We start from the raw sequence: 15,869 nt of genomic DNA on the forward strand, positions 1-15,869 counted from the left end.
CCTATATAGACGGGTCTCTCAATTATCTTTGTTCGGTTCTTTGAAGCTTTAATTTTGCTGGTTTGACAGAAGTTTCATATGTAGAATAGAATAATGCTCTTCAACTAAATTACGTTTCTATAAATTTTTAGCAGAATCCATGGTGGTGGGTTCCCAAGATTCGGCCCGGCCGAACTTAGCACGCTTTTACTTATTATACCCACCACCGTAGGATAGGGAGTATATTCATTTAGTCATTCCGTTTGCAACACATCGAAATATCAATTTCCGACCCTACAAAGTATATATTTTTCGGATCGTCGTAAAATTCTAAGACGATTTAACGATGTTCGTGTGCCTGTCCGTCCGTCTGTTGTAATCACTCTAGAGCCTTCAAAAATTGATACATTGAGCTGAAAATTGGCACAGATATATCTGGTTAAGTTCTTGAACGGGCCAAATCGGACCATATTTGGATATAGCTGCTATATAGACCGATCTCCCGATAAAGGGTCTGAAGACCATAAAAGCTTTATTTATTACCCGATTTCTGTTGCTGAAATTTGCAACAGTGGGTTATTTTAAGCCTCCCGACATCTGACCTAAATATGAATTAGATCGGACTATATTTAGATACAGCTGTCATATAGACCGATCTCCCTATAAAAGGTCTGAAGCCCAATTTTGCTGAAATATAAAACAGTGAATTATTTTAAGCCTCCTGACATCTGACGTAAATTTGGTGCAGATCGGACTATATTTAGATATAGCTGTCATATAGATCGATCTCCCGATAAAGGGCCTGAAGACCAAAAAAGGTTTATTTTTTACCCGATTTCGCTAAAATTTGCAACAGTGGGTTATTTTAAGCCTCCCGATATCTGACCTAAATATGGATTAGATCGGACTATATTTAGATACAGCTGTCATATAGACCGATCTCCCGTTAAAGGGTCTAAAGCCAATAAAAGCTTTATTTATTACCCGATTTCCCTGAAATTTGAAACAGTGAGTAGCTTAAGACCTCCCAACATCCGACCTAAATATGGTTCAGATCGGACTAAATTTAGATATAGCTGCCATATAGAACGTTCTGCCGATAAGGGGACTGAAGCCTATAAAAGATGTGTTTATTACCCGATTTCGCTGAAATTTGAAATTGGGAATTTTTCTGAGCCTCACGATATCCGACCTTAATATGGTTGAGATCGGTTTATAATTGGATATATCTGTCAATATTTTGTTCTACAAAATTGAATATTGACATATATATTAGACCACTCAAAGTCCATGGCGAATTTGGGTGCTAAAGTTAATGGGATTTACATATATACCCGAGGTGGTGGGTGTCCAAAGTTCGGCCCGGCCGAACTTAATGCCTATTTACATGCTTTTTGTTTCACTTAACACTTTTTCCCACTATTCCGCAATCGTAATTTAGTTCTGGTTGTTAATCAGAACTAAGCAAATCTTTACTTATTGCATCTTAAATTCTAAAGACAAAAGTACATTATACGAAATATCTTCAGAAATGTTTAGTACTCACCAATATGTATGTGCGAATTCTTTAAAAAGCCTCTTATTGTACTCTCTGAAAAATAAAAAAATTACAAGTATTAATTAGAGCTTTCGAAACTGTAATGACTGTAAAAAAAAAACAATACAAGTAAAAACTTGTCAAGTTTGGCCGGACCGAACAGTGGATACCCACCACCACTGGTTTATGTTAAATGAGATAAAATATGTGTCGTTCATATGACCAAGAAGTTAATTCGGGATATAGGCCTTAATGAAATAATAGTTCGAAATTTTTAAGGAGTAGATTGGTCTGCATGGCAGCTACTGCTGTTAGATCATACTGGATCCAAAGAGTCCTTATACAACTTACCGTACCCAATCTAGGCAAATCGGATACTAAGCCAAACAAAGGGTCGAATAAAACTCGTCATGCCAAATTTCAGCGAAATTGGTTAATAAATGTGCGTTTTCTGGATCCATGACCTTAAATATGCCAACTTTTTCTATTTTTGCACAGTGGTTTAAGCAAAATAATTTTTTTGAGTCTTCTGGCTAATTTTTTCAAGTTTTACACAAAAATTCGATGGTAACACAATTATTGGTAATATAGGCCTATGCGGAGTAGAAACTAGGCTTCATAATCTGTCGTTTGAAGCCGGTTTCAACTTATCAACTTTTTGCATTATTTCACAGTGGTTCACCCAAAATGGATTATACCAGTCTTTTGACCGATTTTAGTTTTATTCAAAAGCTCGATAGTTAGACAATTATTTTTTCGATTGACACCGGTTTCCATTTTTGCACAGTGGTTCACACAACATTGATTTTCCAATCTTTTTGCTGATGTTTTCAACCTTTTCCCTAAAATGCTATAGTTAGACAATTATTTAATACATATTGGGTTGCCCAAAAAGTAATTGCGGATTTTTTTAAAAGAAAGTAAATGCATTTTTAATAGAACTTAGAATGAACTTTAATCAAATATACTTTTTTACACTTCTTTTCTAAAGCAAGCTAAAAGTAACAACTGATAACTGACAGACGAAAGAATGCAATTACAGTCACAAGCTGTGAAAAAATTTGTCAACGCCGACTATATGAAAAATCCGCAATTACTTTTTGGGCAACCCAATATATAGACACTGTGGTTCAAGCAAAATAATTTTTTCGAAGCCTCTCGATAATTTTTTCAAGTTTTACACAACTTGCCACGTTTTTCCAATTTTGCACCGTGATTCACGCAAAAGTGATTTTCCCAGTCTTTTAGCTGATTTAGAGCTGAGCTAGAGGACAGAGTGGGCCTGGGAGTTAACATTGAAAACCCAGGGACTGACTGTCTGACCATAATACGTTCCTGCAGGCGGAGATCCGAGCGATCATGGAATGCGTGAAGTGGTGTGGTGCTAGCGCGAGGACGTCGAGTCTGAACATCTTTACCGACAGTAAAATTGCCATAAGGGCAATTACAACCAGGACGGTAAGGTCACGAACAGTCTTGCAGTGTAAGAAGGAGATTAACGCCTTCTCTGAGGATGGAAAAATCCGCATCGTTTGAATGCCGGGCCATAACGGAGTAAGGGGAAATGACGATTTGGCGGTGAAGGCCAGAGGACTGCCGTCAATAAACTTGATTAACCCGAAACCTTTCGGGTTAAACAACCACTGGACCTATCGAAGGCATTCGACATGGTCTGCCATGCTGAACAATTTGGGACATCGCCAACACAACCCCTCCAGCCAGGTCTGAAACGCTGGGTCGCGAAATATTTGTTTAGTCGCCAGTCATTTGTGGAATTTAGGAATAAGAAGTGAAAGCACCGTAGAGTGAAACAGGGAGTTCCCCAAGTCTCCAAGGCGGGGTGATATCTCCGGCACTGTTTACCTCTACCTCTACTCCATTCCACCCCCTCCAGGCGGCATAGAGATCGTATCATATGTGGACGATTGTAAGATCACGGCTTCAGGCCCGCCACCCATTGTTGATATCTGCGATAGGTTGAACGTCTAGCTCAACGAACTTGTGTGGAACTTGCCACCAAATCTTCAGCCATATTGTTCACTACAAATACGCGTGAGGTTTATGCCGAGCTGACTGTGATGGTCTATGGAGAAATGATTCCCACCATCAAGTGTCCCAAAATACTTGGCGTCACATTTGACAGCTCTTAAACATTCTTCCCACATGGTGCAGCAATTTGCGATAAAGTCAAAAGTAGAAACAAGGTCCTCATGTTACTTGCCGACCGGATTTGGAGTGCCGACAAAGAAACCTTGTTGACAAGGTACAAAGCAATTCGGTGGTCTGTGGTAAGTTATGCAGCGCCAGTGTGGTTTCGTCAGCTTTGTGACACGCATTGGGATAATATTCCGATCTGTCAGAATACCGCCCCTTGACATGCGGCGGGCTGTCTCCCCAGTTCTCATGTGGACCACCTCCATCAGGAGACAAAGATCCTACCAGTACAAAGACATCACTACATGTTGTCTAAGCAATACCTTTTGGGCTGTTACCGCAGTGACCATCCAAATCACCGCCTAGCAGCCTTAAGGTAGATGTACATGATCTAGAGCATGAGGTTCAGCGCTACAAGGGAAAACCTCTAGATCAAGCGGCATAACAAGCGGGTCTATACAACATTCATGCAGACACGGTAGCAGATGCGGTTAATAGCTACTGGGTGAATGTAGTCCTTGGAGAACGACCGCCTCCCATTGCATCTGAAGAAATTTACCTTCCCCGGCAAAACAAAGTAGTTCTGGCTCAATTACGTTCCGGCAGATGCAGTCGCCTCAACTCCTACAGAGCATGTCCCGATTGTGACCAGGGACCATACGATACTCGGTACCTCTTTAACTGCCCAGTCAGACCCACTCAACTCAGACCCAGATTCCTGTGGACGCACCCAATCTTAGTCGCAGAGTTCTCGGATCTTGACACTCAACAGAATCAAGCAGACGAAAGATAAAAAAAACAGCAACTGCTTTAACAACAACAACGGTCCTACAGGCGGAGGACGTCCAATTTGAACATCTTTACGGGCAGTAAGCAGGCTATAGGGGCAATAACAATCAGGACGGTTAGATCACGAACAGTCTTGGAATGTAAAGAGATTACGCCTTCTCTGAGGATAGCACAATCCGCATCGTTTGGGTGCTGGGCCATAGCGGTGTAACTGGGAATGAGAAAGCAGACGATTTGGCAGTGAAGTTCAAAGAACTGCAGTCGATAAACTTGGTTAACCCGAAGCCTTTCGGAATAACCCAAGCGCCCAGGCCCAATTAAGGGCTTGCAGAATCACAAAATTTTTCGCCAAAAAGCAGAGGAATTATTACATTGCACTTTTTAACATAATTTATTGTAACAGTTGATATGTGATACAACTCTTTACACTCATTAGCATACAAATTGTTTCTTTGCGATGTTTCGCTGTCCACAGGTAGCCTCTAAATTTAGTTTAAACTTACAAATTCCTATTATTTTATCATTTCCAGTAAAAAGCAAAGTAGTAAATAGTGAATAATCTTAATGGCTTTATTTCAATGAATTAATCGTTAATTAGAAGCACTTCAATAAAATGCAAACATTGGCATTTCCAATGACAAGAAGTAGGTAAACACGCTTTTACTTTATCTATATCATTGATAATGCGGGCGGTGAAATAAAAGGACAATTGGCGGAATAAAATGCATGGTACATAGGGCGAGCACAAAATTAGTCGCCTTTACATGTAATGTTATTGCCAATGTAACAAAAATGCCAATAATATACTTTCTTTCTAGCATAATTTCTTTTTTTACTCTATACAACGTATTGAGCGATATTAAAAATAACTCTCTGAATATCAAAGAGTGTAATTAAATTGAGGAATATAATTGTATTTGATACTTTATATAACTAAATTATAACTAGAGTCCGGATTTTTATGCAAAATTTTAATTTTTTACGTGATTTTTGCGGTTTGTTAGGGTCAATATGTTCCAAAATGCAAATAAAACAAGTTTATTTCATCAAATAAAACATGTTTATTTCATCTTTTTTCCGACTTTTTCAAGAGTTTATTTAGTGAAATCTATTAACAAGAGACGCATTTTAAATATTTTGTTCTGTTTTGTTACGCTTATAGTTTTAACTTACATTAGTCTATGTTTACATTTGCATTATTCTCTTAATTCATTAAAAAACTGGACATCACGACACATTTATAATAAATAAAAATATAAATGAAATCTAAAATATTGCAGCGGAAAATTAAAAACTAATATCACAGAACTATATTTACACTCTAAACTATTGCAAAGGAATACTGTAGCTTTGTATTATTTTTGTCTCTATCCTCTGTTGTATATGTAAACTTTCAAGAGTATATCTCTTATTTTCATTCCTCTCTCTGTCAAGAATTCTGACAGCTTTTAAGTCAATGTTGTGTCCCGTCTCTTTAATGTGTTGTGATAAAGCTGTGCTTTCTCTGCCTTTCTTGATGTCTGCTTCGTGTTCTGCCATTCGTATCTTCAGTTTTCGTCTAGTGGTGCCCACATAACACATATTGCATTGTTTCCCTTCTTTGCCATTGCACGTCAATTCGTAAACTACATTGCCTAGTTGGAGTTTGTCTGCTTTGGTAGTTGTTGTTGTGAACAGCTTTTGTAGTGTGTGGTTTGATTTTTATGCGATTGTTGTGTTTTAATTTTCTCTGTTTGGTGCCCAAGCATTGTTCTCTGTTAATTTGGGAATATACGGTACACTGTGAAAATAAGTATTTCCCAATGATTTTTCATATTTGTATTGTTTGGGGTGAATAACATTCTGAATTAGTCTTTATAGGTGAAGGTAGAAAATTGTTTAATTTTTAAATGGTTTCTATTTTTGCTATATTGCCTGTAATATATTACTCGTCGCTAAGGTCTATAACTTGTTTGATAAAGTTAGTTGCCATATTTGCCTTCATCCTTTTAGGTTGTGTTGAGTTGTAGTTCATTATTCGCCCAGATGCCGTTGCCTACGTGTACCAGTCTGTAACTATTTTGTTCTCCTGTCTTATAATCTTCATATCCAAGAAGGGTATTTCGCCATCTACTTCTCTTTCCAATGTAAATTGAATTTTCGTGTGATATGTGTTAAGTAGCCTAAGTATTTCCTGCTCGTCTTGTTTCTTCATTATTCCCAAGAGATCGTCCACGTATTTCGTTAAAACTTGATTTCTATATTTCGGCTTCTTAGATCCCCCAACAATTTGTCCAAAAGTGTGTCCAACACAATGTTAGTTATAGTCGGTTGTCCAAAGGCATAGCATATGTTTGATGATAAATGTTCTCCTCGTATTTAAAATAGTTGTTTTCTATGAGACAGAATTTCAAGATTTTTAAGAAAATCTGTTTCGTCATCTTAGTGTGTTCCTTGAGATGTTCCCACTAACTCATATATTTTTTATAGCCAAATGTGTTGGTATATTTGTAAATAATGATACCACGTCAAATGATGCAAGTATATCGTCTTTTTCTAATATCATGTCCCTTATTCTTTCTTTTACCTCCATCGAATTTCTGACGTTTTTCCTTTAATTTTTCCATTTATGATTTGGCAAATGCGTTGGCAATTTGCATATTTACTAGCGGAATTGAAGTTTTCAAGTCAATTTGAGTTTGCAAAAAAAAATCTTATTGGAAAATACCACCGCATTTGCCAGTTAATAGCTATGAAAATTTCGATTTTGCATTAAAATCCGGACTCTATTAATAACAAATTTCCAATTTCAAAGCTGCTAAAAACACTTTATTACAATATCATATAGTCAGCCCCTAAAAAGTTTATCTAATCAATAGCAATATCGGCCGATTGCAGAAATCACAATACTCATGCGATAATCTCAACAAATTGTGTTTGAATGAATTGATCGTTAATTAGGAGCAATTGAAAGCAAAATAATGCAAACATTACTACTTGCAAAGGCGTCAAGTAAACAATAATAGAGCCGACGGTAGAACGAAACAAAACATTTCGCAAAAAATATTCCAAAAATGACTAAAGCAGAAGATAAAGGTGAATTTGTGAAATGCTTTGAAAAGGAATGAGGATGTGCAAGCAATTGAAGAAAACAACTGTATCGCATACCATGAAGCTGAAATAATGTGAGAATATTCTAATATAAACATTTGCTTATGCAGGACCCGCTTTTGGCATGCGCCATGCTCAGGCCTTATTGCTGTTCCTTAACATTGTGGCCATATACATTAGCCGTTTGAATATTGGAGTTGCTGTTGTGGCCATGACAAATGCGGAAACAACTAATCCGGATTTTCCAGTGAGTATTGTGTTAATTGTCGAGAGTTATATTAAGAGTGCTACGAAATACAAACACCATGTCTTCGTTGGGGCAGCTTAAAATAGTGTAATCAAAATAGGCTAAATTTTCTGAATACAGACTGCCACTATCTCACAACACATCTATCTCGAAAGTCGGAATCATAAACGGTGACTGAACAAAATTGTGAGTCTTACAACATTAAGATAAGGGATTGAGTGTCGCACCTCAATCCTGCGCATTCTATCCCAACTCCAATCGGTAACCACTTACTTCGGATCCTAACTTAGATGCTATAATACTTTTAAGGGGCCGGTATCCAAATCAAATCCTTGTTGGAATTCTGCAGCCTCGTAGAGGAAACATCTGAGGCCTCTAGGCCAAGAAAGATCCTATTCTGGAAACCTATTACGGAAGAATATATTCAGAAGTCAAAGAATGTATTTGTATTTTATTATGATAAACCCCATACAAAAGACAATGTCTTATATAAAGCAAACTTAAAAAAAGCAGAAAAAGGAACTTAAAAGAAATTTTGACAATTTAATCAAAATTACAAAATTATAAAAAAAGACAAAACTAAAGCAATAATTAATTAAAATGATTGCAAAGCGCAGATTTGAACTGTCGTTCATTACTTATAATTTGAGTACTATTGGGAAGATTATTCCAGAGATGAATAGCATTAACAAAGAACTGTTGTTCAGATGCACGATATTGATGACGTATTTGTATTACTTGTTTATTCCTATGAGTTACATCACAACCGTTAAAAACCTCGCAAGATTATAATAGTTTCTGCAGAATAAATGTCCTAGCCAAAAGTATTCTTATGTACAAATGGGTGTACTGTTTCCTAAAACGCCATAGGTCCTGCCCTACTGTCGTACTGACATGATTCTTTCATGAAAGTCTATCATCAAACTCCAAACCAAGGTTTCTTGCAGATGAAACAATCTCAATTGGGGCTCCAGAAATTGCCATATTAAGATTGGGCGCCATTGTCACCCGATTCCTATCAATCACAACGCACTTTGACTTTGTTGGATTTAAAAGTAGTCCGTTGCCGTTTGCCCATGTGTTTATTCTATCTACGTCACTATTAAGGCTAAGTACGCCATCGATCAGCCTCTCCGGCGAAGAGCTCATATACAGCTGTACGTCGTCGGAATACATATGAATACCACAGTTCCGCAACTGTCCAGGAAGGTCCCTGCTATACAGACCCTGTGAAATACCACTTGAGACTGGAAGATAACTAGAACACCGGCTATCAACACATACCGATTGGCTTCTATTCGAAAGATAGGAAAATATTAGATCCATTATTCTTTCAGAAAATTTAAATAAATGTTTCAGTTTAGGGCAAAGTATATTAGGATCAACGGAATCAAATGCCTTCGAATGATCTAAAAGAACAAGAAAGGTAACTTAATCGCTGTTAATATCACACCTTACATCTTCAACTACTTTCAAAAGTGCAATAGTGCAACTGTGCTTTGGCCGGAAACCAGATTGAAAATCAGTTTAACAGCGAATTATCCGCAATATATGCTGAAATTTTCCGGTTGACTAGAGTCTCAAATATCGCAGAGATGTCCTTCTGAAATCACCCAAACGATTAAGGAGCAATCCAAGATCGTATCTGGGGATAAGTCTCCTCCCCGTGTTTGAGAAAGTATTAGAGAAGATAACGGTGACAAGATTAAGGGAGAGCTACGAGGAGGGTAGTGATCTGTACCAGTTTGACTTTCGGAAGGACACGAGCCCTGTGGATGCCTGAATCTATGTGCAGAGAGAGAGAGAGAGAGTCGAGCGCCAAATATGTCCTTGCATATTTGTCGACTTTAAAGGCGCATTTGATTAAACCTAATAGTGTACTCAAGAGATTAGGCGAAATAGATTGACGGGAACTTTCTCTCTGTCTTAGTTACTTCTGTGATAGAAGAACTTGCGTGGTTGGTGCTAGCGATATGGTTTGGAGGGATATTCAGCATGGCAGCGTTCCGGGGTTCATCTGTGCTCCATATACATATTGGGTTGCCCAAAAAGTAATTGCGGATTTTTCATATAGTCGGCGTTGACAAATTTTTCCACAGCTTGTGACTCTGTAATTGCATTTTTTCTTCTGTCAGTTATCAGCTGCTACTTTTAGGTTGCTCTAGAAAAAAGTGTAAAAAAAGTATATTTGATTAAAGTTCATTCTAAGTTTTATTAAAATGCATTTACTTTCTTTTAAAAAATCCGCAATTACTTTTTGGGCAACCCAATATATGGTACCTTATTGTGGATAGCCTGCTGGGACTTATCGTTGAGTCCTTCAAAATCAGTGCATATGCAGATGACCTGCTCATCCTGGAGCATTGTGCGCGGATGGTTGATGGTTGATGTTGACGTCGAGCAGGTTAAAACCGTGTCAATGTTGCTCAAGGGCATCTTGTCGCGGAATCGTCCACCCACGATTCGATCTGGCAGAGAAATCATAAAACGTAGCGCTCATAAAATATCTGGAAGTGACTGTTTCAAAGAGAATGGATCTCCTGGTCCATTTGGAGCGGGTGAAGGAGTAAATGACTGGAGTAGCCGGGTTGGTTAAGCGTGATCTGAGAAATGATTGCAGAATTGCTACGACTGTCTTTGGACGAAAGAAAATCCTCTTATGTCAGAGGGTGGCAATGCTGGCTTGCTTACCTGTACGTGGGACTTTTTCGACAGATGAACTACAGGTATTGCTTGGCGCACCTTGCTTGATGTAACTCGTGAGTTACATGGCTGTTATGTATAGTGAGAAAAAGGGAATTCCATTAGTGCGTGAGTATTTGCTTATTGCTTCTGAGCTGGCAGATGGAGATGTTAGGCGTCTCAATGCACTTCTTTTGGAGCGTGTAGATGATAGTTGGAAAACTGCACGGGCAACGGACAAACAGTGACAATGGACAAGCAATAGCAATTTATTCATGACGCGATGTTCGTACGAGACCGCCCGGACTTCGGCTTCGGCGTAAGTCTGGGCTTTATACTGACAGGTCATGGCTACTTTTATGCATTTTTGCATCCAAGGAACTTGTCGCCTGTACGATGCAGACATTAAAGGCGCAATGGGGATTAGCGAGGCGGTGTGAGATTTTAGTAGGGCTCTTGAAGACGAGACGACTGTTGCAAGGCTGGCTGGGTTAGGCCAGTCGACCTCCTTCTTTAATTTGGACCAGATCGGGCCAGATTTGAATATAGCTGCCATGTAGACCGATCTCTTGGACTTATAAAAGGCGATTTAGCTGCAATTTCACACAGTAACTAATGTTAGACTTTTCGACATCCGTGTCTGTATTTGGATGTGGCTACCACAAAAACCAATATCTTGTTCTACAAAATTGAACAATGACTTGTATTTATTAGACCTCTCAATATCTAACCATGTCGAATTTGGTCCAAATCGGACCATATTTCGATAAAGCTTTTTGATAAAGCCTTGTTTTCATTTATTTTTATACCCACCACCATAGGGTGGGGGTGTAATAATCTAGTCATTCTGTTTGTAACACCTCGAAATATTCGTCTAAGACCCCATAAAGTATAGATATTGTTGATCCTCTCTACATTCTGAGTCGATCTAGCCATGTTCGCCTGTCCGTCCGTCTGTCGAAATCACGATAGCGGTCGAAGGTGTAAAGCTAGCCGCTTGAAATTTTGCACACATACTGACTATTAATGTAGGTGGTTGGGGATTGCAAATGAACATATCGGTTCAGATTTAGACGACATAGCCCCCATGTAAACGAAACTCCCGATTTGACTTCTTGAGTCCCTGGAGGCCACAATTTTCGTCCCATTTGTCTGAAATTTTGCAAGCAGTGTTTTGTTAAGACCTTTAACAAGTGTTCCAAGTACGGTCCAAATCAGTCTATAGCCTGATATAGCTCCCATATAAACCAATCGCCCGATTTGATTTCTTGAGCCGTTACAAGCCGCAATTTTTGTCAGATTTGGCTGAAATTTTGCAAGTAGTGTTCTGTCATGACTTTCAACAGCTGTGTCAAGTACGGTACAAATCGGTCTATAACCTGATATAGCTATCATTTAAACCAATCTCCCGATTTGACTTCTTGAGCCCTTACAAGACGCAATTTTTGTCTAATTTGGCTGAAATTTTGCAAGTAGTGTTCTGGTATGACTTACAACAACTGTGCGAAGTACGGTCTAAATCGGTCTATAACCTGATATAGCTCCCATGCTCCCATGACCTCTTGAGCCCTAGGTTAGGTAAGAATGGCAGTCCTTTACAGACTCACTTAGGCAATTTTAAGTCCACGGTAGCGACAAACCAAGGCTTCTGGCGGGAATCGAACCCACTACCCCTGCACTGGTAATCCAAGCACGCTACCAACTCGGCTACCGGGGCGCCCCTTGAGACCTTACAAGACGAAAGTTTTGTAAGATTTGAAATTAAGCACGTAGTATTTTGTTATGACTTTTTATAAGTGTGTCATGTACGGTTCAAATCGGTCCATAACGCGATATAGCTCCCATATAAACAGTTCTTCCGATTTGACTTCTTGAGCCCTTACAAACCGGAATTTCTGTCCGATTGGGCTAAAATTAAGAGTGTGGTGTTCCCTTATGTCTTCCAACAACTATGACAAGTACGGTCAAAATCGGTGTATATCCTGGTATAGCTCCCATATAAACCGATCTCCCGATTTGACTTCTTGAGCCATTCTTAGCTGCAATTTTTGTACGATTTGGCTAAAATTGAGCATGTAGTAGTTTATTATGACTTTCAACAACTGTTCCAAGTACGGTCCAAATCGGTCTATAACCCGACATATTTCCCGATTTGACGTCATGAGCTTTTAATAGCCGCAGTTTTTGTCCGATTTTGCTGAAATTTTGCATGCGGTGTTCTGTCACGACTTCCAACAACTGTGTCGAAATCAATCGATAACCTGATATAGCTCCCATGTTAACCGGTCTCACGATCATCGTGGTTCGGTTCCTAGAGCTTTAAATTTTGCTGGTTTGACAGAAGTCTGGTATATAGAATAAAATTATGACCTTCAACTAAATTTATTTTGTATAAATTTTTAGCAGAATCCATGGTGGTGGGTTTCCAAGATTCAGCCCACTCGAACTTAACGCTTCTTCACTTGTTTTAATTATCTTTAAATGATTCATGTATAAACCATTTAATAAATTATAAACCTTTCATTCGCAGGAATTTGATTGGAGCGAAAAGGAAATCTCCTACATCTTGTCCAGTTTCTTTTGGGGCTATGTTTTAACCCAACTGCCGGGAGGAGCTTTGTGTAAACGCTTTGGGGCTAAAATCGTTATGGGCTTGTCCACATTCATCTCGGCTGTGTTAAGTGCCATAACACCTTGGTGTGTTGGTTGGGGTAGTTGGCAAGCATTCTGCGCCATAAGGGTAATACAAGGTGTAGTTCAAGGTGTACTATTTCCATGTATCTTTGATCATTTGGCAAAATGGTGTCCATTGAAAGAACGAAATCGCTTGGGTGCTTTTAGCCAGACAGGCATAGATTGTGGTACGGTTTTGGCTTTGGGCATAAGTGGCTTTATAGCTGCTGGTCCCATGGGTTGGCCCGGCATATCGTATATATCAGCTGCAGTTTGTTTCCTATGGTGTTTGCTATGGCTCATATTTGGGGCGAATAATGTATGCGAATCTAAATTTGCCACAGAAGCTGAGAGACATTACATCGAATCATCCATGGCCCATACAGAAGATTTTCATCAAAAGAAAATTGCCATACCTTGGAGGGCGATTTTCACATCTATGCCATTTCTCATTTTGTTGATTGCTCGTTGCTCCCACATTTATGGTCTGTCAACGCTGCAATCCCAAATACCTTCTTACTTAAATGGAGTATTGAACATGGACATCAAATCGAATGCCTTGAATTCGTCAATGCCCTTCATGGCCAGTTGGGCAGTATCATACCTATATCTGTTCGCGGGTGATTTCTTGCAGCAAAAGGATATCTGGAGCTTGACAGCCATACGAAAAGTCTTCAATAGTTTTGCCTTTTGGATACCGGCCATTGGTTTGGTGATCATAGGATTTCTGGATGAAGACAACAAAGCCTGGGCCCTGACCCTTATGGTAATAAGTGTGGCAGCGAATAGTGGAAATGTTATTGGAAGTTCCTTAAACTCCATTGATTTGTCACCCAATCATGCGGGTTTTCTGATGTCCGTTCTTAATACAGCGGCAAGTGTTATGTCACTATTGGCGCCGCTTATTGTGGGATTTATTGTCACAGATGGGGTAAGTTTTTCTAGAAACGAGAAATGTCATAAGTTTAACAATTTTCTTTGTTCCTTCTTTTTTCAGAACATGCGTACCCAATGGCAAATTGTATTTGCCATTGCTGCAGCAGTGTTTTTTCTGGGAAATTTGGTTTATGTGATATGGGGTACCACAGACACCCAGCCCTGGAACGATGAAAATTTTCTTTTGCCTAAGGATGCAGAACATTCAAATGGGGAAGAGAAACATAAACATAGCTTTGCTGATGCTATGCAGAAACCGCCAACTATTTCAGAAAAGGTTGACTGATAATTCTAAGCAAAATTCTATAGAAATAAGAAAAATAAACTTTTATTGTAATATAGGTTGCCCAAAAAGTAATTGCGGATTTTTCATATAGTCGGCGTTGACAAATTTTTTCACAGCTTGTGACTCTGTAATTGCATTCTTTCTTCTGTCAGTTATCAGCTGTTACTTTTAGCTTGCTTTAGAAAAAAAGTGTAAAAAAAGTATATTTGATTAAATTTCATTCCAAGTTTTATTAAAAATGCATTTACTTTCTTTTAAAAAATACGCAATTACTTTTTGGGCAACCCATAGTTTGTAAACGGTAGGAGAATAGTTTGTTTTGTGATATGAAATAAAAAAAAACTAAGATTGACAATAAATGTACAGTAATAACATTTTCAAACAGAAAAGGACGATTAGGTTGGCTGCAGAGAGCATACTAATCGCCCTTTCAGTGAACTGATACTCCCTCAGATGTGCTACTTGTCGAGAGGAAATTTCGAGACATCAATTACGCAGTAGTTAACCCAAGTGTGGTCCAATTTTCTGGCGCAAACGGTGGTAGTCGCAGACGAGAGTCATTAATGACGCCATTCGCCTTATCCGCGGTTTCCCAGCCGATGGACACCCATCACAATTTACCGTAGACAAAGTTAAGAATGTCATACGTGGCGCCAGGTCAACCAAGGCATTGGGCCCCCGACGAAATCTCTACACTGATGCTAAAGAAACTGAGTCTACCTGAATTCGAACAACTTATAACTGTCCTCAAATTGTGTTTTAGCACTCTTATCGTACTCAATGTCTGGAAGTGAGGCAGATTGATCGCGCTACTGGAGCCTGGAAAAGACTCCAAAGACTCAACATCTGCGGTGGTGGCGTCAGACCGCGGCATGTTGTCCTGCCCTCCTATAGGGGTTGGTTGCCTTGGCACCTGTAGTCGAGAGTAATGCTTCAAGCGCACAACTACTCCTCAGACTAATTAATGAGGAAGAGACGGATAATCCAGAGGGATGCACAGTTCGTCCCCAGCCTTCAAGTAAAGGTGGAGTTTCTGGCTCCGATTCAAACAGCGACTGTGTCAATGCAACAGCTAATTAATGAGGAAGAGACGGATAATCCAGAGGGATGCACAGTTCGTCCCCAGCCTTCAAGTAAAGGTGGAGTTTCTGACTCCGATTCAAACAGCGACTGTGTCAATGCAACAGCTATCGCAGCCGAATCGAGATATGAGCGCATCGGGATGACAGCAGAAGTGAGCGATGGCTTTGCTAAGCTCACAAGCAGACCGAGAAAGCGATCCGATGTACGTCGAAGGAGACAGAGGAGTATGTACCGGCAGCGTATTCGGGCAAAAGTGCAGGATGTTGGAAGGGATAGAACTGACATTCCAAGCACTACTACGGAAGCTGGAAAAAGAATCAGATCTCCCGAAGAGCATAACGCTGCTAAAATAATGAAGAAGAAAAAGAGCTCCCCCTTTCAAGTAAAATTGCAAATTTTGCCCATGAACATTC

The 15,869-nt window shown here is 39.3% G+C and overlaps 1 protein-coding gene across 1 annotated transcript; it reads left to right on the forward strand.

Annotated features, from left to right (window-relative positions):
- The first annotated feature begins 7,512 nt into the window (after positions 1-7,512).
- Positions 7,513-14,373, forward strand: LOC106091526 (putative inorganic phosphate cotransporter). Its single transcript, XM_013258065.2, has 4 exons — positions 7,513-7,534; positions 7,660-7,796; positions 13,009-14,082; positions 14,149-14,373. Exons 1-4 carry the CDS (start codon positions 7,513-7,515, stop codon positions 14,371-14,373), a joined length of 1,458 nt encoding a protein of 485 aa, XP_013113519.2.
- The last annotated feature ends 1,496 nt before the right edge of the window (positions 14,374-15,869 follow it).

The sequence above is a fragment of the Stomoxys calcitrans genome, chromosome 5 (assembly GCF_963082655.1).
Source record: "Stomoxys calcitrans chromosome 5, idStoCalc2.1, whole genome shotgun sequence".
NCBI lineage: Eukaryota > Metazoa > Arthropoda > Insecta > Diptera > Muscidae > Stomoxys > Stomoxys calcitrans.

What these genes read in the sequence shown, in the direction of transcription:
- LOC106091526 (XM_013258065.2), top strand. Translation starts at nt 7,513, where the DNA reads ATGACTAAAGCAGAAGATAAAG. An exon ending in CAACTAATCCGGATTTTCCA is followed by an intron (nt 7,797 to 13,008) that starts GTGAGTATTGTG and finishes TTTCATTCGCAG; the next exon opens with GAATTTGATTGGAGCGAAAA. An exon ending in GATTTATTGTCACAGATGGG is followed by an intron (nt 14,083 to 14,148) that starts GTAAGTTTTTCT and finishes TTCTTTTTTCAG; the next exon opens with AACATGCGTACCCAATGGCA.